The sequence below is a fragment of the Podarcis erhardii genome, assembly GCF_964252035.2.
Source record: "Podarcis erhardii genome assembly, chromosome: 3".
In the NCBI taxonomy this organism is placed as follows: domain Eukaryota; kingdom Metazoa; phylum Chordata; class Lepidosauria; order Squamata; family Lacertidae; genus Podarcis; species Podarcis erhardii.
In genome coordinates, this window is record NC_138507.1 from 44150162 (window position 1) to 44174718 (window position 24557).

The 24557-nt window shown below is 39.1% G+C and overlaps 1 protein-coding gene across 3 annotated transcripts in view; it reads right to left on the reverse strand.

Moving 5' to 3' along the window:
* Positions 1 to 24216, reverse strand: part of MAP3K7 (mitogen-activated protein kinase kinase kinase 7) — a 35709-nt gene extending 11493 nt beyond the window's left edge. Inside the window, exons 1-13 of one of the 3 annotated variants that reach the window (XM_081857114.1) lie at positions 23392 to 24216; positions 21314 to 21424; positions 19203 to 19268; positions 18394 to 18439; positions 17454 to 17592; positions 16354 to 16478; positions 14276 to 14404; positions 12794 to 12924; positions 10731 to 10812; positions 9361 to 9512; positions 8763 to 8922; positions 5532 to 5612; positions 768 to 835 (exon numbers count right to left, since the gene is read on the reverse strand). In XM_081857114.1, the coding sequence (XP_081713240.1) occupies positions 768 to 835; positions 5532 to 5612; positions 8763 to 8922; positions 9361 to 9512; positions 10731 to 10812; positions 12794 to 12924; positions 14276 to 14404; positions 16354 to 16478; positions 17454 to 17592; positions 18394 to 18439; positions 19203 to 19268; positions 21314 to 21424; positions 23392 to 23481 (1380 nt within the window). In that variant the 5' untranslated portion in view covers positions 23482 to 24216. The remainder of the gene's footprint in view (positions 1 to 767; positions 836 to 5531; positions 5613 to 8762; positions 8923 to 9360; positions 9513 to 10730; positions 10813 to 12793; positions 12925 to 14275; positions 14405 to 16353; positions 16479 to 17453; positions 17593 to 18393; positions 18440 to 19202; positions 19269 to 21313; positions 21425 to 23391) is intronic. The other 2 variants (XM_081857116.1, XM_081857115.1) reach the window with 2 other exon arrangements.
* Between the last annotated feature and the right edge of the window lie 341 nt (positions 24217 to 24557).

The following is a 24557-nucleotide window of genomic DNA, read 5'->3' on the forward strand; positions in this document are numbered from 1 at the left end:
CTAAGGACAAAGTGATGAAATGATATGTCTTTGGTATGTGCATATGTACTCAGAAATGTCACCTCAAATGACAAGGTGAAACTATGGATAAGTCAGTAGTTGTATTTTCCCTTAACGCAAGTTTGAGAGCTTTCAAATTCACATCGGTTTTGAAAAGTTTTACAGTAAAGCAATGAAGCTGAAGAATTCTAAGTTTTATAAATAAAGGTTTGTGCAGGCAAGAAATTGCTCTCAAATTTAGCCAAATATCAAGTAGTATAGTTAAAAAATAGTAATTAACAGCATCATATGCATAGTCAACAATAAACATTTTCAATGGGTAGCGTTAACAGAACTTGCAATCTTTTTAGGCATGTTGGCCGTTTTTCGCTTGGAACCAATTCCTACTAAGTACAATGCCATTTTCTCACCTGGAATAATACATAGGGATATAGGCTTGTTTTACCATTACTAAGTCTTACCAAAAGGCAAGCAAATATACTTCAGACTATAGCAAAGGAGAGACAATATTGTGAAACTTTTCTTGCCAGTTTAAGCATCTTTAACGCAGTACAGAGCTATGGTAGAGGTTCTTCAAAGCTGTACATTGCACTTTCACAATTCTAGTGCTCTTCAGGTATTTTATAATTTTAATTTGGTGGTTTCAATTTGAAAAGAGTTGCTCACCCACAAAAACATTTTTTTTTAAAAAAAGTAAAATAAAATAATATTAGACAATCATTTAATGAACCAACTATGATCTTCAAGGAGAAAAAAAGCTTTTTTACCTGGTTGGAATCTGTTCCAGCAACACTAAGGTCTTGAATAGATCTGCGCCTCTGTTGTCCGTTGCCTGCTGATGAGAGAAAGAAAAAAAAAAGGAGCTGAAATGCACTCAAACAAAATAAGGGTGTGACTGTTGCAGAAAGAGCTTGGAATTTGTACAGATCCAGCGAGAGGGAGAGAAAGAGTGTGTTTGTATATGGGGAGGAGTGGGGGAGAGCAGAAAGACAGCTGCAAAGTTTTAAGAAGAAGAAGAAGAAAAAAAAAACACCCTGCACACTGGCGTGTCAACAGAAAGCATATCCTAATACAATAACCACTCCTATCCCATGAATAGCTTCTGCACTTTCCTTCACCATCTTCTGTCACATGTGCTTTAACAGGCTTAGTGCTTGGGGGGCTGGCACTGATGACGACATCTATTTCAAGGAGGTTACGTTATGGGGATTTCTAGAGCACGGCTACTACGATAAGATGCTGCCAGTTTTCTCACTTCTTTGGATTAGTAAGCAAAATGAGTAATCAGCAGTACTGACCTGCAAATCATAATTTTGCTCTCTCTTACAGGAAAGGCCAACCCAATTTCTATTCCAGTTATAATGCTCCTGTTTAAGTTGCAGAGAATCATATTATACTTATTTGTCTCATTCTTGAAAATGTAGCCAGTTTTTTTTAATTAAAAAATTAATGGCTATATGTGATATATATATACATTGTTAAAATCTGCAAGCCAATAAAATAACAAAAGATCACAATTTTTGGGTATGCAGCATTTCCGCTAGCATTTTGCTATTCTAATGATCATTGTTTATGCTGCTTCTGGGATGAGAGATCAGTTGTCCAAAGGAAACACCAACACATTGAAATTAACAGCTGACACAATACTTAGGATTCTTCAGTCTTTGAAGGTTACATTACATAACATTTTTGTTTTAGAAAAACACAGACCAGCGGTAACGCAAGCAACCACTCCAACAATGAGAAGCACATGCATTCAGCGTCCTTCAATTGATCATTCTGTTTTACAACATGCAGTTTGGCTTTATACGAGGCCTCAATGTTGATTAAAGTGACCTAGGAACTTATTTCCAGTTTGAATATAAGCGGGATAAAAAGGAAGAGAACAACCCAGTTTTCTGAATAATGTCTTGCTTAACATCTTGGGTTTCCCTTGAGTTACACACCACCAAAAGGAGAATATATTTGGACGGCTTGTTACCCATTTCTCCCAAAGGATTTTGATTTAACAAGTTATTTTAAAAAATACAGAAAAGGAATCAGATACTTTAAAAGTTTTTAGAACTTTAGAGCAAATTGATATTGTGAGCAGCAAAGCGGTTCAGAATTTCTGCGCCACTTCTGAAAATATCAATTACAGAGTACTGACACACACAAGTGCTTGACTTCCAGGTCAACTACACAAACTTCCCAAGAACTGCCTAAGTGGTCCGTGATCTGCTCCTTAAAAAGCATGCAGCAGCCTGTCATTAAGAAAATGATCATTAGGAGTTTACATTGGGAAGCACAACTTGTGATGTTTTTTTAAAAAAGCAGTTGCTCATTAACAGATTTATGCAGTTGGTCACAGGCTCTAGCAACTTAGCATGGACCTCAAGATGATCCACTCATGACTGATGTAACAATTATGTCCACATTTCATTCAACAGCTCCGTTCTAAAATTAGCTTAACTGAAATAAACTTGTAAAAAATATCTGGAATTCCCATTCTCCTTTCAGATTAGCAACATTTGTGAATCTAAAGAACCCAGCACATGTGCTGCTGAAACATTATATCATGGCCACCAAAAAGTTAAAATAATCAGGGTGGGGTAGAATTAAAAATGCCTTTATATATTTATATTCAAGAAGGTTGTGCTCTGTAGCACTGACGACACCAAACTGCTTTAAATGAGAAACCTCCAGATTAGCAGCATGAGATTTAAAGCAAGCTGTTAGGCTAAGGCATTTTCATTGCAGTTAACTAGTACTGGCATAGGGCAAGCAGCTCAAGCACAGCCAAACAAACAGGAAATCGATAAATACTTGTTGCTCCTGGATCAATATCAGCTTAGGGGTCCAGCCATAAAAACACAAGCTTCCAGCACGGAAATCAGTTAGCTCCAGTTATAAACACTGCCCTTGAACACAACTCAGAAACTTCAACTGGTCCAAAATGCAGCAGCCAGATTATACGCCTTTAGAATGCATATAACCCATTTTAAAACAGCTACATTGGTTGCCAGTTCATTTCCAGGCCCAATTCACGATGCTCACATTACTGTTTAAAACCCCTCAAATGATTAGGCCCCAAATATTTGACAGACCGCCTCCTTTCCTATAGACCCTCTTGGGTATTAAAATAAGCAGGTCTTGGTATTTCTGCCACCGTCAGAAGTCCTGGTGGTGCCCCCAGGAGAGCATTTTCTGTTGCACCCAAAGTATGTCTGCCACCTTCACTATACAGCTTTTAGTGAATGCTGAAAAGCCATCTCTTTACATTGGCCTTTAATACCTGAGATGCGTGTTTCAAATTGACTGCAATTTGTTTTAAGTGTTTTTAATACTGAATACTGAATTTTAAATTGTTGTAAACCACACTGTTGGTGAAGAGCAGGCAGTAAATTTAATAAATATTACTACTACTACTACTACTATTTTTTAGAAGTAACCATCTTACTCTTTACGAACTGAAAACAATGCTGTTAAAACACAAGAGAATATCCTACTGCAAGGAGTGCCATTCAAGTGATTATGTAATTTGGGGGTAAAAGGTAAAGAGAAGCCTTTGAAAAGAACCATCACCCTAAATTTTAATGATAGGTAAACAAATTTTGGGTGGGGAGATACTTAACATGTGTACTGACCACCAAGGTCATTTGTTAAGAATGTTTTGATTGTCACTTTGTTTCTGTATATTTGTCAATCGTACATAGAGCATTCATTACTCAACAGGTGTCATTCCTATTTAATTATAAAGTTGACAAAAATAGACTTGGACCCTAAAATGAATCAAGAAGTTCAGAGAGAATGCTTCCTGTCCCCTCCTTTCCAGCACTGCACTCTGTATAAGATTCTTATTGCTAACACTTCCCTGTACTGTCACGTGATTTGAATAAGATCTATAAAACCAACCCAGATATTTGTTGGAAAATGTCACTCTACCACAGGAGCTAACTCATACATGTGGTAGCATTTTCTGAGATAAAAAGCTTTAGCTATCAAATAAAAACAGCTGTCATGAGATTTATGATAATCTGTCCTTACAACCAAAAATTATGCTGTTTGAATTTGCAGAAAGAAAGAAAGAAAGAAAGAAAGAAAGAAAGAAAGAAAGAAAGAAAGAAAGAAATGGCTTGGATCCCAAGGTTGCAGAAGGAGATATTTCCATCCTTCCCAGAAGCCCGCTAAAAGTCTCTCCCAAGGCTAAGGTGAGGTGCAGGGCAGTGGGGTGGGAGAAGGAACTGCAATATATCTATCTATCTATCTATCTATCTATCTATCTATCTATCTAAGCGCAGGTAACTTCTGTGGGTGAGGCATGCATCCACTTTTGAACTGCTTCTTGCTTCATAGCTCACCACATTCAGAAAGGCCCACCAAACTTTCAGACTTCTGGGGGAATACAGGAAATACAGGAAAGTGTTCTTTTGCCAATCCCTTTCTCTGAGCACTTATTATGATCCAATACATTGTTGTAAATTACTTATGACTGGAAACTTAATTATTGTTGCAAACTTAACTAAGGATGAGACTGTTCCAAAGTGTGAAGAAAGTATATAGTGTTTTGAGCAGTTCAACTTAAAAACACCCTAAGTGAAAATGTTAAATTGAGAGAAGGAAGTCACAGTAACAAGACATCTGTGACAGAATAGCAACTTTTTGGAGAAGAAAAAATATTAATGTACATGTGTACCTGTGTTTTTTTAATAACAAGTGTGTCTCTTTCTGAAATCTGACTGTATCCATCGACCAGTGGACCATCCAGAACAGATTTGGTGTGGATGAGAGAGAGAAGAGGCAGGATGAGGAGAGGAAGGAGAAGTCTCTTTGCACAACACTGGATCTTGCCCTACATTTTTATTCATAAATATTTATTTTAAGTCCTTTATTTACTGCATGGCCTTCCATATATTCCCTTTATGTATTAATAGTAATTAGTAAAAATTAAAACTAACAAAATATAGTTGTAACAAATGCATTTATATCTCAGGCTACATTTAGTCAGTCTTAATAGATATTGCATACTTTCTTAAAATCTGTTTTTTTAACCATATCTGGTGCACTGGCATAAACCATATACATGGGTTTAAATAACCATTTAATTATTACTATAGCCAAAACTAGTCTGATATCATTTTGATAATGTAGTTGTTATTTAATCATTCAAAATGCAGACTTGTTTCACATATTAACCTTTCTAAGTAAGAGGTTTTTTTATGAAGAGAACCATTTGGATTTGAAAGACAACACTGGTATGTTGACATAATTCAGGAAAATTTATCCTGAGAATCATATTAATAGTTCATTTTTTAAAAATCAAGTTCTTTCTACACTGAGAATTTGAACAAATTCACCTGTTATTATTATTATTTTTTACTAGTTCAAAGAATTGTGTTAATTTGCAATGGGAGCAAAAGCCTTCTTTTTCTCATGCATCTTTAGCATGTAGTGCCAGCTTGTTAATTCATTAACAGGAGCAAGAAGTATTTAAAGAACTGATCATTATTCCAGCATCCATGTCAATGGCCCACTTTGCCGGTATGTGATACCTGGTTTGATGATCTCTGGGACATCCAGAATGTTGCCAAATGAAGCAGTTTTACGATGGCCTCGTTTAGGTTTGGAAAAGGCTGAAAAAACACATACACACATACAATACACATGCAAACGACTACAATTTTAACACAAATCATTCAGACTAAAACTGCACCTTTTACTCAACTTGGTTAAACTGGAGACCATGCAAAAAAGGTCATGCAGAATGGTCTGCACAGCTTTCCATTCATGCTCAAAACTGTAAAGCATTTGTTAAGGGCAACAAACATAAGTACGGTCAACAACGTAACACAGCACTTTATTAGTTATAGTTAGAAAGACAAAATCCAAACAAACAAAGCGGAATGGTAAAGGAGAGAGGGAAAACCAACGTCTGGTCACAAAATAAACTAAACTGTCCACTGGCTCCACTTCACTAATATACTAATAAGATGTCTGCCACATGTGGCAGTCCAAATATTTTCTAAAAAGTGTTCCTCTCAAAAGATTTTAGTGAAAACGCCTATACGTTTTCAAGAAAGCTTTTTTGATTTACGTGCACTAACATTGCCAGATTATTCCCTGCCACCCACTTTTCAGATGGAAACTGACTGGAACTGCCATTTTGAAGGAGAGTCAGAATCAGCAACCTCCATAATATTAAACACAAATGAAAGATTAAAATGATGAAATATAAGTATTTTCTGGAAGTGAAATGTGTAATGGAAAGCTTTGGAATTAAATACAGCTGTTAATGCTACCAGTAACATAAAGAAAGGTGGTGACAGTGGTGGTATAATGGCCCAACGAGTTAAGTTAAAAGCTCCTTCTTAAGAACAAATAACAGGTCTGGGAATGCTGTTCTATAAGAATCTTATGAATACGGTGGATGAGAATCTAGCAATATTTAGTGCCTTCACCAATCCCTGTATACCATCGGGTTCATTGATATGTATGTATTGTATGGTACTTCTAAGTTGGGGTAAGTTTGTTTTACAGTTTTGTATTCTATTCTATTTCTAAGATGTAACATGCCTTGGGACCTTATGGAAAAGAGTTGGCCACAAACATAAATAAATAACAGTAATGTTGCCAGCTCCAAATATAGATTACTTCTGGACTAGAATGTAGAACTGCGGGTATAGGGCGGTATATATTACTACTACCACCACCACCACCACTACTACTACTAATAGGATGAACATAGCAGATTTGACCATGGGCAACATTCCCTGTAGTTAAAAGATTTAAATTCTGTTGCTTTAGCCAATTGCTTGCATTAAGAGCATATAAGCAGGAGTTGTTGCTCTCATTGGTTTCCTAATAGAGGCCACACATCAATCTTTAAAACATTTATTTTAGTCTAGGCACCATAACTTCTGATTTAGACAGTCATGGAATTGGAGCATTCTGCTCCACCACATTTACATAAACATAATTAGATGATCTCCATTTTGAAGTTTCTCCTGGAATTATATGTTATTGATTTGGGTACTTGACATTTTCAAATTAGCCTTCTTTAAATCAAAAGGATACCCAGATCAAAATCTAAGAACAAAGAATTGCCTCTCAGTTTTCTCTACTGCTCCACTGAAGTCAGGAAACTGATCTAGTATAAAAACTAATGACAAACCAGTATCAGTTCCAGTGTGTATATCTGTTTTATGTCACCTAATGAAGTGAGTGTGTAGTCAAAATGTAATTTAAAAACACAATCCTACGCATGTCTACTCATTGAATTCATGTGTATGAATGTTCAATGGGACTTTCTCTTTGTTAATTTTGTACAGGAATGCAATTGTAGCCATTTACAAGGACATATTAAATGTTGAACTATTACTGACAGAAGAGAACCTACGATCTCAAAGGCTGGGATGTAGTCATCCCATTTGCCTGTTGAAAACTTTGCTTCATCGTTGTTCGGCCAATATCTCACCAGAAGTAAGCAACAGAAAGGTTGATTGATAAAATAAAAATGTCTGTTTAGTAAGGGCACATTAACAGGTTCAGAATACCAATAATTTTCCACAGTACAAAAAACCCATCTTTAATATACAAATAGATTAAACAACATCGCTTTAGTTATGTCAATCCCAATTAAGCTGTGGTTGCCTTTTATAATAAATTATGATATTATAATTAGCGACATAGTACATTTTAGGTACTCCACTAATTTACTAAAAAACGGAAATGGAAGCCTTATTTAGATCCTTTCAGACCTCAAGCCAGGGTAGAAAAAAGTGCTCTGGTCCCATTTAGGCACCACCCTCTGCACAACACAAGATTAACGTGGTCAAATACTCCAGACATGCTCTCTGCCTCAGCTTTGATCATACCAAATATTTGAGGGGCTCCTTGAGAAGGTTCACTTGGAAGCCCCTGGCAACTCTGATCTATTGTGAGCAGCTGGGAGAAAGGCCCTGAAACAAAGTCTGGACACGCACTTTGCCTTTGTTCCCACACTCTGAGACAGCAGCTTCTGCCTTCCAACCATTTCAGGGTGATGAATAGGCATGCAATTTTCTGTTCTGTTTATGAATTCTGTGCATTCTGGCCACTGAGGCAGCCTTTAAATCACAGACTTGTATTCAGAGTTCATTACAAAAGGCCATACACAACACTTTTTAGTTACGATATAGTAAAGAGTAAATAGAATTTTCTACAAAAGATCACCGTATTTTAATTTAATAATAACTACCTCACGTATGCACCAGTTTCCTCTTACATGTGGAGAATTCCAGTTTTTCAATTAAACCAGCTGTTCTTAAAATGCAGAAAATATTTGAATTCCAGGCAAATGAAAACATTCAGTCCTAAAGGGAACTGCATAGATTTAGAAAAATAAAGTGACCAACTTTAATAGTCATGGACATAGCCAGAGAAGGCAAAAATAATTGCAAATATATCTCACTCATCTTCTTGCAACCCAAGTGCACTTAACTGAGAGTCAGACTGCACCCAGCATAACCCATTTCAATGGCGAAGGATGGGGGTGTGCAGGTAGAATTAAACAGCATCACAAATGTGCACAGCTAACAAAATGATCCTGCAGTCCTCTCCTGCAGTCCTCAGGTAGATACATCTTGTGCCAGCAAGCTCCACTGGTGCAAGGTTCATCCACCTGATTGTGGATGATTTTCTCCTCCCACAATGCAGCTCTCTCTGTTCATTTTGGCCCTACAGCCCCTGGTAGAACTTATTGATGTCAGTCCCATTTGCCTAGCTGTTTAGTAAGATTCTTTTACCTGTGGTAGCAGCAATTCTTGCTTCAATTTCAGACATATCAGCACTCATTCGTTTGCTTTCTCCCGAAACAAGGGTTGACTGCGGTCGCCCACGAACTTCTGACAAGCTCTCGACACTGCTACCGCGAGATGGAGGTAAGCTCAAACGGCCAGGCTCTCCCTGCAGAAAACGAAACACTTTACAATGATTCAAAAACTAATTGCAGAAATGGGTGAACAAATAAAGTTTGCATGAATAATACATCTGCAGCCGCCATTTTCATTTAGTTCTTAAGATGATATGCAAGCCCATAATAACCACTCTCAGAAGAAGAGTAGGCAGTTTATGCTTCTGTTAAGGTATAAACATATGTGTAAGGCATGGAACTTATTTTTTATGCTCTCTGCAAACCTGGATCTCCTTAACAAAAGTAGTAGTAGTTAGATTTGATAAATGTCTTTAAATCTTGTGTATTTTTTTGTCACAAACTCTGAATAGGTACTTACTGTCAGAGTTTTAAAATATTTTAATATGTATTTTTCAAGCAGTAATGGTTAGGGAGATCTCATTATTTTGATTTTAAAGTTTCCTTAATGACTATTATTTCTATGTTCTTACCGACTGCTTTGCTGAATTTTTCATCTGCTGGGCCAGTTTTGACTCCAAGCGTTTAATAGTGTCATTGGTAGCAGTTCCTGGAAAGTCATTTGGTTCCATGTTGGCATCACTCTTGTTACTAGTATTTGTGGAAGTCATATCCATGAAGGAACCTATACATTTTAGAAGTATGTTACTTTACTTGAGAAGTCACTCATGACTACAAAACTACAGTTTTAAATACTGGTTGTATTTTATTTCTTATTTTTAGATTATTTTTTTTAAAAACCCCCAACTAGACTGCATAACTACAGCCTTAACATATTTGTTAGAATTACAGATTTATCCCAGTATGTGAAAATCAAATTCATCCTCTCAACACAACAAATCACTAGTACTAAAGGCATTTTGTTTGGAAACATGACAGGCAGTGCTGCTAATGGATACCAGTTCTGCTGACATAAATCCTTCTTTAGAAGGCTTAGGTGTTTCAGCTAAACCCCGGTTTCAGAATAGCATGATCCTGCATATCTTTTAAATATGGACTGCAAAGTTGTTATCTTGTTTATTTCTTTCTGTGAGTATATGAGATGGATAGCACTAAACTTTATGAGGAATAAATCTGAACATAAAGCTAGCTTCCAGGTAATTTCTCCACATATGTTAAGGCATTTCACAGTAACTTTGTGTGAAAAGGATTCCTTAGTCTGTTGAAATCATCGTACTGTCAATCAACTACAAGAAAGAATATCTTACACTCTGCAGCACGGTTTATCTTACTGTATGTAAGGCATATCTTACTGTATGTAAGGCATTTGAGGCATAAACATTTATGCTTCAAATATTTAAGGCATAAGAAGCAGAACTAACTCTCTGTGGGTTGTATTCAGTGGCAGAGCAGATGCTCTGTGGTCTTTCCAGGCAGGATTGGGAAAGACTACTGTCTGGAATTCTGCTTTCTGACAATCAAGAAAACACTGAGCAAAGAACTGACTCAGTATAAGAGAGCTTCCTGTTCCTATGCTGTCTGCGGGTTACAGCCCATATTAAGAAAATATTAAACACAATGGTTGTTCCATGGTGCCTGAAAAAAACATCTGAAACAGTATGTAGGTGAGTCTTACCATGACAGCTTAGTACAATGCTACAAAAGAAAAAAAGGTTGCTTGTTTCTAGAGTTATACCAAATACTGCTGCGCCAATATGACATCTTTTGCTGTGTTGGCATTAGAATAGACACTGTAAATTGGGAACTCATACTAGTGCAGTGGTTCTGGGCTATGCCTATACCATTCATCTGCTGACACAATGAACAGTAGGACATTGTGCTTGCTTTTAATTCTACATAATCTTAATTAATAATCAACTACTTATGCATATAATCTACTTACCTGTACTAGTAGCAGAGTTGCTTTGGCCTTCATCAGAATACTGACAAGGGTATTGTAGAGGTTCCTCTGCTCCCGGAAAGTACTGCAAAGACGTAAAGGAGGAAAAGCTCAATGATCGACAAATTCATTTTGTGTCCTGGCTCACTGGACAGAACATGAAACAGGAAAAATCAATACTGTATATATTATTTTAGTAAACTCCCTAAGATCTTCAACTTGGTTCTCAAAATGTGTGGTTGGATGTTTGGTATAAAGCCAGTTTATTCTTTAACTACAAAGTCATGACAACATAAAAATGTCAGACATAAGTACAAGGAGAGATGTAGCATGATTCATATGTATGCTGCTATCAGGCAAAAGACAACACTCAGCTAACGTTATTATTTTTAAAAGATGTATGCAATCTTTCTACTGTGATATTAAATAAATGGCAACATTTGTTTAATAGCATCAGTCAAAATATACTGAAACATTATTCACTAGACAAGCCTGATGTTCAGTAATGAAAGGCAGTATTCATTTTGCAAAGTTGACTCCAAATGTGATTGTAGAAAAGTCTCATAAATAGTTTACTAGCACAAGAGATATATGGTGTGGCTGTATATGTTTGCCAGTAATCCTGGCAACATAGATGTGAACATTTCCATTCTAGGCTTGCATGCCAGCATAATTTCTATTACACATTTCCACTGTAATCTCGCATATTATGCAAATGCAGTAAAGTAATTTGTAAACATGGGTCCCAAGTGGCATGTTACTCCCTCTTTAGTTACTTCAAGAAATTAGATAGCTATCTCTAGATTGCAGCATAGATATTTCCAGTGGCTATGAAGGCTAAAGCAGTTATAGCAAGATTGTTGTAATTAGGTTGTAAGGCTGAAACTGTCGCAGGTAGTTGAAAGAGGATTCCTAGGTGAAATGCCATGGGAATCTGTCCTGGCAAATCTCAGACTTCAAAGCTCCCCACTTTTCTCTTTTTACCTGGCATTAGGATCTTCAGTAACTGCTTTTAAACAAACCAGAGTTCCTTGCTATGACCAAACTTGCAGGAACTGTGGTTAGTTTAAACATGATTTATATTCAAAAGTAAGGCTCAAATCATCATTCACTATGGCTGCTAACAAACCATAATTTTAATAAACTATAGTTTGGGCATAACAGTGAAGTGGGGGGTGTTTAAAATTTGAGGCTTCTGATCTCTTCCTTGCAGCTATGACAGAGTGGAAAGGTGAGGAGGAGTACCTGATAGTGAGACTTGTTCTGAAAGTGCTAAACAGTAATTTAGCATGAAGTGCAAACTGGGCCTGCATGGAATATTTTACAATGTATTTCTGTGGGTGGGGAAGCAGTAAGAAAAAGTCTCAAATAGAGTAAAAAATATAGTCTGCTGTTTACCTTTGTTTCAGGATGTTCAAAGCAGAAGAGAATTATTCCTCCAAAAAAACCACCCAACATTCTACTAACAAAATTAAGCTAACCTCAATCATAAGATATCAGTCAAATCAAAAATTAAAGAAGGAATGGAAATGTTTTGAAGATTGTATGTTAAAATATTGTTCTAAGAAATATATGCTAATATGCCTAGAATAAAAATGTAAAGTATATCTATGATTTGGAAAAGAGAAGGGATAAAAGAAATACAAAGAATGATACATTTGGAGAATGCAAAGATAAAGGTGGAGTCGAATTGTGGCGGAGGGAAGCTGCGGGGGGGGGGGGAGGATTATATGGTAAGTATGTAATATTTACTTTCAATATTTTTGGATTGTATTCAATCTATTTTTCTTCTTTTTTGCTGTTGTTAGCTTTTTTCTGTACTACTTATTTAAACAAAATAAACTATATATAGTTTTAAAATATGCAGAACATTATCCCAAGCCAGCAAATTCTTATGGGCTGGATGTTCTGTTGCAACGAAGTGGTCTTCCATTATCATTCTCTTCTACAATGGTAGTGACTTTTCCATACTTCTCTTTCCCCCACTGCTTCCAAAACATCTACTTTCCATGCCTTATATAAGCCAGTCCTTTCAGTACATTATGCCATATGTAAGAAAAATGTACCTGCATCAAATGTGTCATTATTTTGACAATTTCTTCCATTGAAGGTCGTTGTGAGGGATCTTTTGACCAACAGCGAGTCATTAAGCTCTCAATAGGCTTGGGTAAATTTTTTATCAGTGGTGGCCTAGTACCTACAGGGAGATCATTAAAAAAATACATTATAAAATTGTACAATGAAGATGTAAGAATTCTACACAAAACAAATGTATTTATCCCATTGATTATACTGAACTAACCATCCTTGACGATTTCAGAAAATTAACAATACTGTTGCTTTTTCAACAAAATAATATTGCGGCTTTCCATTTGCTATCCTTGCAACATTGCAACTTGAAAGATTTCACATGAGTGGATATAGGGATTATTTTATCACTTCACTAAATTGCTTACCGAAAGGGTATAATAATAATAATATAATAATAATTTATTATTTGTACCCCGCCCATCTGGCTGGGTTTCCCCAGCCACTCTGGGCGGCTTCCATAAAAACCAGAAATACACTAAAATATCACAGATTAAAAACTTCCCTGAACAGGGCTGCCTTAAGATGTCTTCTGAATGTCAGGTAGTTATTTATCGCTTTGACATCTGATGGGAGGGCGTTCCACAGGGCGGGTGCCACTACCGAGAAGGCCCTCTGCCTGGTTCCCTGTAGCTTTGCTTCTCGTAATGAGGGAACCGCCAGAAGGCCCTCGGCGCTGGACCTCAGCGTCCGGGCAGAACGATGGGGGTGGAGACGCTCCTTCAGGTATGCCAATTTATGAAGTGGTACTTGGGTTCTGAATGAGAAAAGCAAATGCTGTATATCCTCTCAGCTGAGGATGGGGATCTTCTGGCCAGTAGGCCAAATGCAGCTGTCAGAGGCTTCCCATTCAGTCCCCAAAGCCTTTTTTTTACTTCCAACCTGGCTTCTGCCAAGACAGCACAGAAGGCAGCAAATTGTTGCAAGAAGGTAAATTGTGACTCTAGTTACAAAAGCTGAGGCTGCTTAACAGAATCTTGGGCTGGGGTGTTGTTTAGGGGGTTTTGTGGCAGAGGGCTTATTGCTGTTGTTCATGTTAAATCACAACATCCAAAATTAAGAAACAATGAATTAAGTGGAAAATGTTTAATTTGGCTCTGTACTTTTTGATGTTTGTAGTTATGTAATTTTTTTAAAGTTGTAAATTTCCCTGAGCATGGTTTTAACTTTGGAGAGGAGGCATACAAATAAAATGACTGACTGATCAATCAATCAATCAATCAATCAATCAATGACCATTTTACTATTTAAAATAATCCCCTGCCTTCTATGCGACTAGAGTAGATAAGAGTTTAAACAAGTGGATTTGCCCCTGGCTGGTCTACTTTTGCCCCAATCTCGCGCCAGTGAATTAGGCACCAGAGTAATGCACTTTACTGAAAACTTGTGGCAAATACATACACACACAAAAAAAAATTCAGAAATGCTACTTGTCAGTTACCCATTAAGTTGGAACTTACCATTGTGAACTGCCCACATGATTCGAAATGCAGGACCACCAATCTCATCAAAAGGTTTTCTACGGGTAATCACTTCCCAAAGAATAATACCCCAACTGAATACATCACATTTTTCACTGTAATTGCTACCTGAAAAAAGGTTATTCATATGATTTATATCCTTTTAAAAACAAAATGTGTGCCTTCTCAAACAATATATTTTCTGAATGTTACTGACAAAACTCAAGGTGTTCCATGCATTCAACTCTGTATGAGATGCTACAACACAGGTAAAGAAGACGTACCCCATGACCAACCAATGCAAAAAGCAGGCTTGAAGTTACTATCAGCTGTGTTCAAGTCTGTAGATCAAGTTAATCATGGGGTGTGCCATCAAACAGCTAATCTCTGCAGAAAGTAGGAATGCATTCGGCTGATGGGTGGTTGCTTCAAAGCACCCTGTAGGGCATGGTGTTTTGAAGTACTGACAATTATCACTTGACATCATTGTGATGTTCGGTGGAAGATGTCAAGAAAATGATTCTTTTGCTTAGGCCTCTGGTCTGTGCGAAGAAGTTACTTTTCAGTAATGGAGTGAGCTCATCAGGTTGAAGCACTATGTTATCTTATGCTACTGTGCTTCAAGATCTGCAGTGAGGCCTGCTAGTTGAGAATGGGGGTCAGTGCTTTATGGAACTGATAGAGTTAGGAAGTTAGCTTTCTTATTTAGTCTGATTTGTAATTCCCAGTGGTGTTTGTCAATTGGGTTTTTGATCTGTAACTTTTATGGCTCTTTTGGTTCTATCATATGCTGCTATTTTTATTCTACTTCCAGTCTTTTCTTTTTAATACATCTACCTCGCTTATGTTGCTATCTGTCTATTTTGGGTAATGCCTTGGTACTAATTCTAGTTCCTAATCTCTTGGTTACCGATTACTGAATAAGGTGGTTAATCTGAGGCTCAGGGAACAGGCAGTCCTGTTTCAGCTGTTGCTTCTTAGGGAAGTTTCCAGTAAGGTCTGGGAGTCTCTTGGCCCAGGCTGGTTGCACTTAAGGAGTAATGGCAGTGTAATACCTTGCAGGGTTGGTTTTATACCCTGAATATTTTGAATCACCAAAGACAGGGTTCTGGGTTTGGGGGAGGGGCAAGTTATTGACACGCAGGACTACCCAACTGTCAAATTTAACATACAAAGCACAGGAAAGGTTCTCTCACCCCCCACTAATTAATTTGATCAATGCCAAATATCTGGAGAGAAATATTTAACTAGGAGTCCCTTAAATTCTCTTAGTACAACAGTTGATGAGTTTTCAAAAAAGAAAACTTCTTTGCAAGTAGTTTTGTTAGAAATTTAAAAAGAAATCATTCTAAGCATGTTACAAAGCATTCCTTGAGTGACAGTTCAATGGAACCAAGAGAGTGCATCCTTGAATGGCTTATTACATATTCAGATTGAGAACAGGAGCAAGGAAACTCTTAGGTGACTTCTGAGTGTGTGTGAACTTCTACTACGTTGTGTCCACACCAGGATGCTATTGCATGTGACAAGGCTACACCAATGCCCCTATCCTGCATGCATAATCTCATATACATATCTATTTCAGTGCCACACAAGTGATAGCACTAAGCAGATTTTATAAATGGCAATATTTGAATTGAATTCCTGCAAGATTAAATGCAGGTATATATTAATATGGAAGCAAGTTTATTTATTTATTTAATATTTAAGTTTATAGGCTACTTTTCAATGTAAATATGCACAAAGTGACTCATAACAGCACAAATTACTTTGTCAACAGGTAATTCCCTTCAAGATATATAATTTATGGTGGGTCTACATATATAGCTAATATTTTAACGATTTGGAAGTTTATTGCTTATTGTTAAAATTAACTCAAGGTATTAAATATCTAACTTTTGTTAAATATATTGTTTTAACCTCCCCAACCCATTACCTATTACAATATTCAACAGGAATACAGAGAAAGAAAAATTACATATGCCCTTGATAAATAAAAATCAGTATAAAAACCAACGAACAATAAAGCTAGTAGAACACACAAAAAATGCATATTAGGCATCAAATTACTTTCTTACCTTCAAAAACTTCTGGTGCCATCCAAGCAGCACTTCCCTTATTGTTGGTCATGTGTGTCTGAATATCACAGGCTGTACCAAAATCACAGATTTTCAAAACTGTCCCCCCTGCCACCAAGAGCAAGCTGTCAAACAAACAGAATAGTTTAGGAATCTTGTGACTAAATAAGAGTAGTTGCTGCCCTGAGCTCTTTTGGGAAGAAGGGTGGGATAGAAACTTTAAAAATGTTACTACACTAAGGGTGAGATTCTATGGCTGCTGGGAAGGTGTTACAAGAGCCATAGGATAAGATGTTGCCCACTGCCCCCTCTTAGGTGATGCTGACCCCTCTGATGTCCTAGCTCAACCAGTGATGGAGCTCTGACATCAGCAGGGCCAAAAAAGCAAAAGGTTGCTGAAAAGTAGCTAAGATCTGAAAAATCCAAAGTCTTCTGTTCCTCTAACCCCTCCCTCCAGAGCCCCAAACTGGATGGAGATTGACACACTTCTGTGAGGGTCTAAAATTGTTTCTTCCCTTTTCTTTCCATTGTTTTCAGTGGGAGAGAAAATGAAAAATATAGAGTTGAGGTTGGGAATAGAGCATTCGTCTGTGCTTACTACTGCCCTAAGGCAAGCCCAGGAGGGTGCTGGATTTGTATTTCCTTGTAAGCCAGACATTTCAAGATTGCATCCTGAAATCCCATGATCCATTGAGGAGAATGATGCAAACTTGCCAGAAGGAGAGTTTTATTAGAGGATTATCATGTTGTTCCAAGCTATTATCAATCACAGATCAGAATAAAGAATGGAGCGCTATAATGGGAGTTCTTCCATAACTTTCAATAGATTTGTTAATCATTGTTTTTAATGTTAATTTTAAAGAACAGTTTCGTAGAATTGGGTATCTGATGTTATACAAACACATGCTTTGCATGTTGCACAATGAGCACTTGTGCTGAATACCCTATTCCCTGCTAATAAAAAGCACCATAATATGAGCATAGTATCTGCTTTCAGATGCGCTGTAAGCCATTTATCCTCTAAGAAGGGTGGGGGTGGGAAGAAGACTACAAGATTTATTTTGAATGTTAAGAAGCTTAAACAGTGCCCAAAGACCTACTTTGGTGGTTTTAGGTCCCTGTGAATTAGGGCCTTCGGTTTCATGCTATGAAGGTATGCCACTCCCTGGGAACACTGTAAACACCAACTCATTGCATGTGCAGCAGTGTAGTAAGGCAGAGGTTCAGCACCATGTAGGACTGAAAAACAAAGTTACAAACTAAAAAGAACTTAATTGCACATTACAGTTGATACAAAACAAGAATACAAAATCACAGGTCTGAGTCACTGTTTCTAGCAGCATTGGACACAAAAAGGTAGCCAATTTAATTTGTGAACTGCACCACTTATGTGAAGAATAAGTTACAAACATCTTGGGTATTGCAGTAACTTTATTTCTAGAACAAAACACAGGGCCAAACTGGCAGACTAAGAATGTGTGCTCAAAGTCATTTGTCCTGAATGGTATTTGTGGTAATGTGAGGGTAGCTCAACAACTATTGTGTCTGGATTTTCACTTTTTGAAATATGGCAGCTCTAGATAATGCAATATAAGGGATGCTTCACTAAGAATACAATTCAATCTCTATGTTTATAATACCACAAGTGAATATGCTTTCAGTGGCTTTGTGGTGACTTAAAAGATGTGGGTTCAGTAACTGTATACTCATAGTAAAGCAATTGCACAACCACAGCATAACTTGCTGATGAACCCACCTTCTTGCTTAGCCAATTTGGTTATATGAAATATCTTCACAACTTTAGGCCCAATGCCAATGGAGTTGATTAATGGTAGTTGAGTAGAATACTTAATAGCGAGTTCTGATTTTTTTTTTTTAAGTAGACAAAATAAGAACACATGAATTCACATTATAAAAATCAAACAACACTAGAAAGAAATTGTCACTTCTACAGCTTTGGAATTATAGTACAAATTTCTAAATGCAACCTTGCATTTTAGTTAAGTGTTTTGGATAATGCAACTCAAGAGAGAGACTCACCATTATAGAGAGAACCTCCTTCAGCATATTCCATAACAAGACAAACCTTTGTGGAAAAATCAAAGTGTTAAGTTAGAAGACACTTTTGATTTTTATGTAGAAGAAAATCTTTAAAATAGGAATGTTTTTGAAAAGTTCCCTATCTAAACTCCTGTGTGGATTTGTGGGTTCCAAATTGCCTGATCTTGTTTGTAAAGCGGCAAAAGTAACGGGATAATTTCATGATCTTTTTTCGATTTCTGATCTTTGCAGATAGCTTCATACATATAATTTGCTGCAACTTTGATTTCCTTCTGTTCTTACATGATATCCATCCAGCCCTACTTTACTGATGCACACGTGGGTTTGTGCATATTCATGAAACACAGCACACACAAAAATCTTGATGCACTTCTATGTTGTATTTCAGTTAATTATCACTTGTGAACATTGGTAATGAAGGGGGGAAAGAACAAATGAAAATAAATTAACTGGTGCACAGTTCTAAAACTAATTTTAGAAATTATTCATGTGAATTGGAAGGGGGGCAAAAGAAAATCTTGGGCCAAGTGAACCCATGAAACATAACCTGGGAAACCTGATTATTCCAGGTTTATTGCTAAACAAATAGCAAAAGCATATCCAATTTATACACACATTTTCATAATAAAAATGGGAAAAGTCAGTGCAGTATGTGCAAGTAAGCCAACTAAGGAACTATTTGCTCTCGTATTCTTACTTAATGCAAGCAAAACTTTTAATCATCATAAAATATTTAGCCCTACAAAATATTGTATTGTGATCTCAAAAACAGAAAAAGTGCAACTTACTGGGTTCAAACAAGCTCCATATAACTTGACAATATTAGGATGGTTCACACGTGACAACTGTCGAAGCTGGAATTTAAGAGAAATAATGCATTTAGAGGCTACGTCCTTAATTTTAAAAAAGTGATCTTTTCTAATCTTTGCTCATGTAGGATTCACAGCTGAATGCTAAAACTGGTTTGATGCTGTATGGTATTTTACACAGACCTGGAGAATGAACTGTGGTTTAGTTAGTGCAAAGCAGATACCTCACCTAACACTAATTTTTTTAAAAAAATTACTACCAGTTACCCTCCCCCTATGCAACTTTTCAGTGAGAAGGACTGCTATGGCTACCCTTTGGATAAAGTTTGTGTTATCTGTGGTGGCCCTTGGTTGCCACTACTCTGCCAGTGACAGAGTAGTATTGTAGTATTGCACGTATAGAACAGCATCTGAACATAAAATCAGGTTGAGCATAATATCAGGTTCTAGAAACACATTTAGCAGGCTATCCTTTGCAAGCATTCAATTCTGGGTGACCACTGTCCCAATCATAGCAAGATGTGAGACCCCTATCCCCCAAGTCCCCTCACCACAGAAAAATCTGGAGGGGGAACTCATGGCTTCTGATTGCCATTAAGAATGAAAGTGAAAGGGTGACCCCACCCCTGTCCGAAGTCCACAGCACATACAATAGGGGAGGGATAGGTGGAGACCACAAATAATGGCTGCCTAATCTACACACGTTAAAAACGTTGTAAAATGTGTTTTCTTAATTGTTTTGAAAAAAGCATTGAATTTGCTATAGCTCACAGTCACCATCTAGTGTCACAATTGTATATTGCACTTTACAACACATTCAAAATGTTTTATTTGCAGCTGAGTCCCTGGACTAATTTTACATCAATACAAATCCTCTGAGAAGAACAATAGTCTTTAGCTATAGGTAGAAAATGTACAGAGATGTTACATGGCAGATAATGGTAGTAGTAACTGGCAATCCTAATCAACACTTTACACAACAGAAGCAAGGCTTGGACACTCCACAGGACCCTGTGGGGGATAACCTGAACACTCCAATTCAGTCCAGAAAGAGAAATGTAGTTTCATCCCACTCCAGAGAAAAGGGATGGAAATTTGTATCAGGCCTTTGACCACCATGGTTCTGTCTCTCAGGTTTATCCAAGCAGTTGGACTGGGATGGAGTAGAAGCTCCCTTTCAGCAGCTGGACTGGACAAGTTTCTGCCCTCATATGCAAAACCAACTACAAGCATGGCTAAAAAAAAATACAGCCAGTTATTTGCCTATTTGTGTGAGTCAGGCCTATTGTGGGCACACTATGCTTAATGATGTATTTCTGCATGTTTAAATAGTGTACTAGCAATGGACCATTGTACTAGAGTGTACCACCAACAGAAGTGCCATACCTCTCTCTCTCTCTCACCCCCCAACCCCCTGAAATATTAAGTGTTGATCATCTGATAAATAAGTGTACATATTCAAGTAGTTTGTCACTTTGAGTGATCTGGTTTAAATTACACTCACTTCCTGATCTCTTTTCTATGTGTGGTAGAAAACACACTTTCCCTCTCCACCCTTCTGACACACCCTACAAAATGTGACACCCACATCTAGTGTGACAAGAGTTACCAGCAGGAAGAGTAGGAACGCACAGTCCCATTTCCCTCACCACTGCTTGTAGGGAGAACATAGACGGGAAGTAGTATTTTAAATGGGCCAGCGTGACTGGAGAAGCAGGACACCAATAAGTCAGCTTTAGTAGTTTGCAGAGTTGTTTTATTCTAAGCAAATGCAGTTACCATAATATCCCTACAGACACGGAAGAATTCAGTCTTTAATCAGCTAATTGAGTTTGCAATATTCCCAAATACAGGTGGTGGGACTACAATTCAGAGGGTTCTTGGAGTCAACTTTCTAGTTTGTCCCTCATCCCAACAGAGTCCTGAATACACCCCCAGGGGTGTAGAAACTTTTCAAAACACAACTCACAATAAATCTTAAAGGAACATTTTACGGCACAGCAATAAAATTATGAGCACCCATACAAATTCACAATAGGCTACCTGTTAATCAGATTATGTTAAAAGAATTTTAAAAGGAAAAAATATACCTCTACTATGAAAGCTTTTCGTTCCGATTCACTTTCTATTTGTTTAATGGCCACATCTTTTGCTCGCCATTTTGCTTTGCAAACTACTCCAAAGGCTCCTCTTCCAACAACCTATATAAAAAGTCAATTGGAAACTTTCAGTTACATATTTCAATCAAACCATCTGCATAGCTCATATTATTTTCTTTCTTCCTACTATAGAATGACATGGTAAAACATTTATGTTGTGCAAAAGACCTGCACAACTCATGGCTTGCCAAGATATATTAATCACAGTCTGCCAGATGCTTGGCAACTTCCTGTTTTTGCAGTCTCAGGCAGGCAACAAAACCAAGAGGTTTAAACAAGCTCCTGCAAACCACCATACCTGGATGGCGGGTCATGTTCAGATTTGAGATATTGCTGTACAGATCTGTCCAAAATAATTTCCATCTCTGCATATGCCCTAACTTCTTTCTATCCTAAAAACCTTTCTATCCAGGCATTGACTGATTATCCCGAGTCTCCAGGAGTGTGCAGATTTCTTTATTTTTAAGAAATGAACCTTGGGGATCTTATGCTTCCTTACACACTTCCCATCATTGACACACCAATTTTTTATTTGAATGCAAGATCTCCCTGAGCTGAGAAAATATGTCACTTCTGGCTACCTAGTGTTTATGAAGCTGAGTGCATATGAAAGTTTGTAATTCATCCAGGAGATGTGATAGCTCAGGTGGAAAAGGTTAGTCCCACAAAAGTCAACAGGGACTACTTGCAAGTAAACTTGCAAAAAGGATTTTGACTTTATGATGACTCTTCAAACTTAAGATACCAAACCCATATTCAGTAGCTAACAGTTTTAAAGTGATCCCACCACTGATGGGTCTTGTTGATCTAAAAAGGCTTTGAAGATCAATCTGTTCTAAGTTGCTTTTACGTGGTTTCATTGGTGATACTGTTGATTTACTGCTTTAATGCTGTGTTTAGTGATAATTATTTTATACTGGCTGTTTTATATGTTAATTTCTGAGGCAGCTCCACATATAACACATTGCAGTAATCTAATCTAGAGGTTACCAGAGCATAGACTACAGAATTTAGGCTATCCTTGTCCAGATAGGGGTGTAGCTGGGCCACAAGCTGAAGCTTACGGAAGGTACCTTGTACCACTGAGGCCATCTGAGCCTCAAGCAACAGCAAAGGATCCAGAAATACCCACAAGCTGCGTACCTGGTCCTTCAGAGGGCATGTACCCCCATCAAGAGCAGGCAACCTCCCATCCATCCAGTCTAGCGAACTACTCACTAAAAGTCCCTCAGTCTTATCTTTTATTTTAAAATTATGTGTGTTGAGGTTCCCTAAACAAGTGTGTGTGCTGGGGTTGGCAGCCTTTAAATCTTATTGCGAATCAAATCTTGAGATGATTGCCTCAGAACTAGTTACTCAAGCCATAGCTCAGCTTTCATGCTTGATAAAGTACCACTGGAATATTAGTATTATTATATTTTCAAACCTTCTAAGGAATTCAAGGTCGCTCCCCATTCCATCCTCACAATACGCCTGTGAGTTATGCTCAAGAGATGGGGATCAGCTCAAGATCATTCAGTGAGCTTCAAAGTCATGTAGAGATTTGAACCCCAAGCTACTGGTCTAAGGGCAGCCCTTTAAATACTACACACAACCCTGACTGTCATATATCGTCTTTATCTCACCAATGGGTCATGTGTACAATTAGCCTGTAAACAAATAGAGTGTGTGTTTTTGGGGGGGGGGGGCAGAAGAGAGAAGGTGCAGTTTCAGGAAAGCCTCGAGCCCAGACCCCTCATATAAATTTGCGATCCTACGTGTGCACTGTACTCCATTGGGCTTACTCTCAAGTAATTTTTAGGCACAGGATTACAGCCTCAAGTGTGCGCATGGGGGCAATGCAGGCAATGTTGACTTCGTGCAACCGAGCCTGCCATCCTATATATGCATCTATATATCTCCAAGGGGGGCGGGGGCGGGGAAAGTGTCTTTGGAATTATGTGGGGCTTACTGCCGAGTTGAGTTACCCAATGTCCCTCCCGGCGCCCTCTCCACCTGTGGGGACTCACCTCTTCCACCTCGATCTCTTTGTAGTCAATTTCTTCGAAGTTGAGCACCGGGGGGGTTTCGATCATGTCCGCGGAGTTGGCAGAAGACATCCCTCCACTTCCAGCGGGTGAGTGTGAGTGTATATGGGGTGTGTGGGGCTGCGCGTCTGGAGGGCAAGGAGGAGAGCGCAGGCCGCCCAGGCGAGGCGGGGAGCGGGGCGCAGAAGGGCTCCTCTCGCGGGGCTGCTTCCCCGGGACCCCCAGCCCACCTCACAGCACTCAGCGGGGGACGGAGGGCCCGACGGAGGCGCCTCCTGGGCCGCGGAGAGGCCTCATACGAGGCTCTTCCGCCGGGGCTTTATTGGGGCCACCGGGAAGCCCAGGCCGAGGGGGCCCGGCTCGGCATCCTGCGCCCTCGCACGCACGCAACCTCCGCCTCCACCACCCCCACCCCCGGCTTCCCTCCTTGCTCCGCTCTTGCAGGCCGCGGCCTCTCCTCGGTCGGGGCCTGGGAGTCGCGTCGGCGGCTGCGCCCCCCTCCCTCGCAGAGGAGGAGGAGGTTGAATGAGGAGGACGAGGAGCCGCCGCAGCCGCCGCTCAGAGCCCAGCACCCGCCTCGCCCGACATCGGGGCCGCTTCGCGGAAGGGACTTTCCCCACACGGCGCGCCGCCTCTCCCTTTCCGGCTACTGAGGAGGCCCGGCCAGGGCCACGGCCTGGCAGGAGAAGCGGCGGCACCACTAGCTGCTCCTCCTCTTTCCTTTCGCTCGTTCGCCGCCTCACTCTTCCCGGAGCTGCTCCGCCTTCCTGCTTGCTTTGCCGCCTCCCAGAGGCCGCCGGAGGAACCCGCGGTCGTCATTTCGCATCGCTTTCCCCGTAGCCGCGCGCGGGCAAGGGCCTTTCCCCCTCCGGGAGCCGGCCAGGAGGTGTGAGGCTCACAAGGAGTGGCCTGCCTTGCCTTTCAGCGGCCTGGTGCGAGAGAGAGCGGGGAATACGAAAGCGAAACATGGAAGCGCATGTCTCCCTTAGGAGAAGTGCAGTGGTACCTCGGGTTAAGAACTTAATTCATCTTAACCTGAAATTGTTCTTAACCTGAAGCACTACTTTAGCGAGTGGGGCCTCCTCCTGCTGCTGCTGCGCCGCCGGAGCACGATTTCTGTTCTCATCCTAAAGCAAAGTTCTTAACCT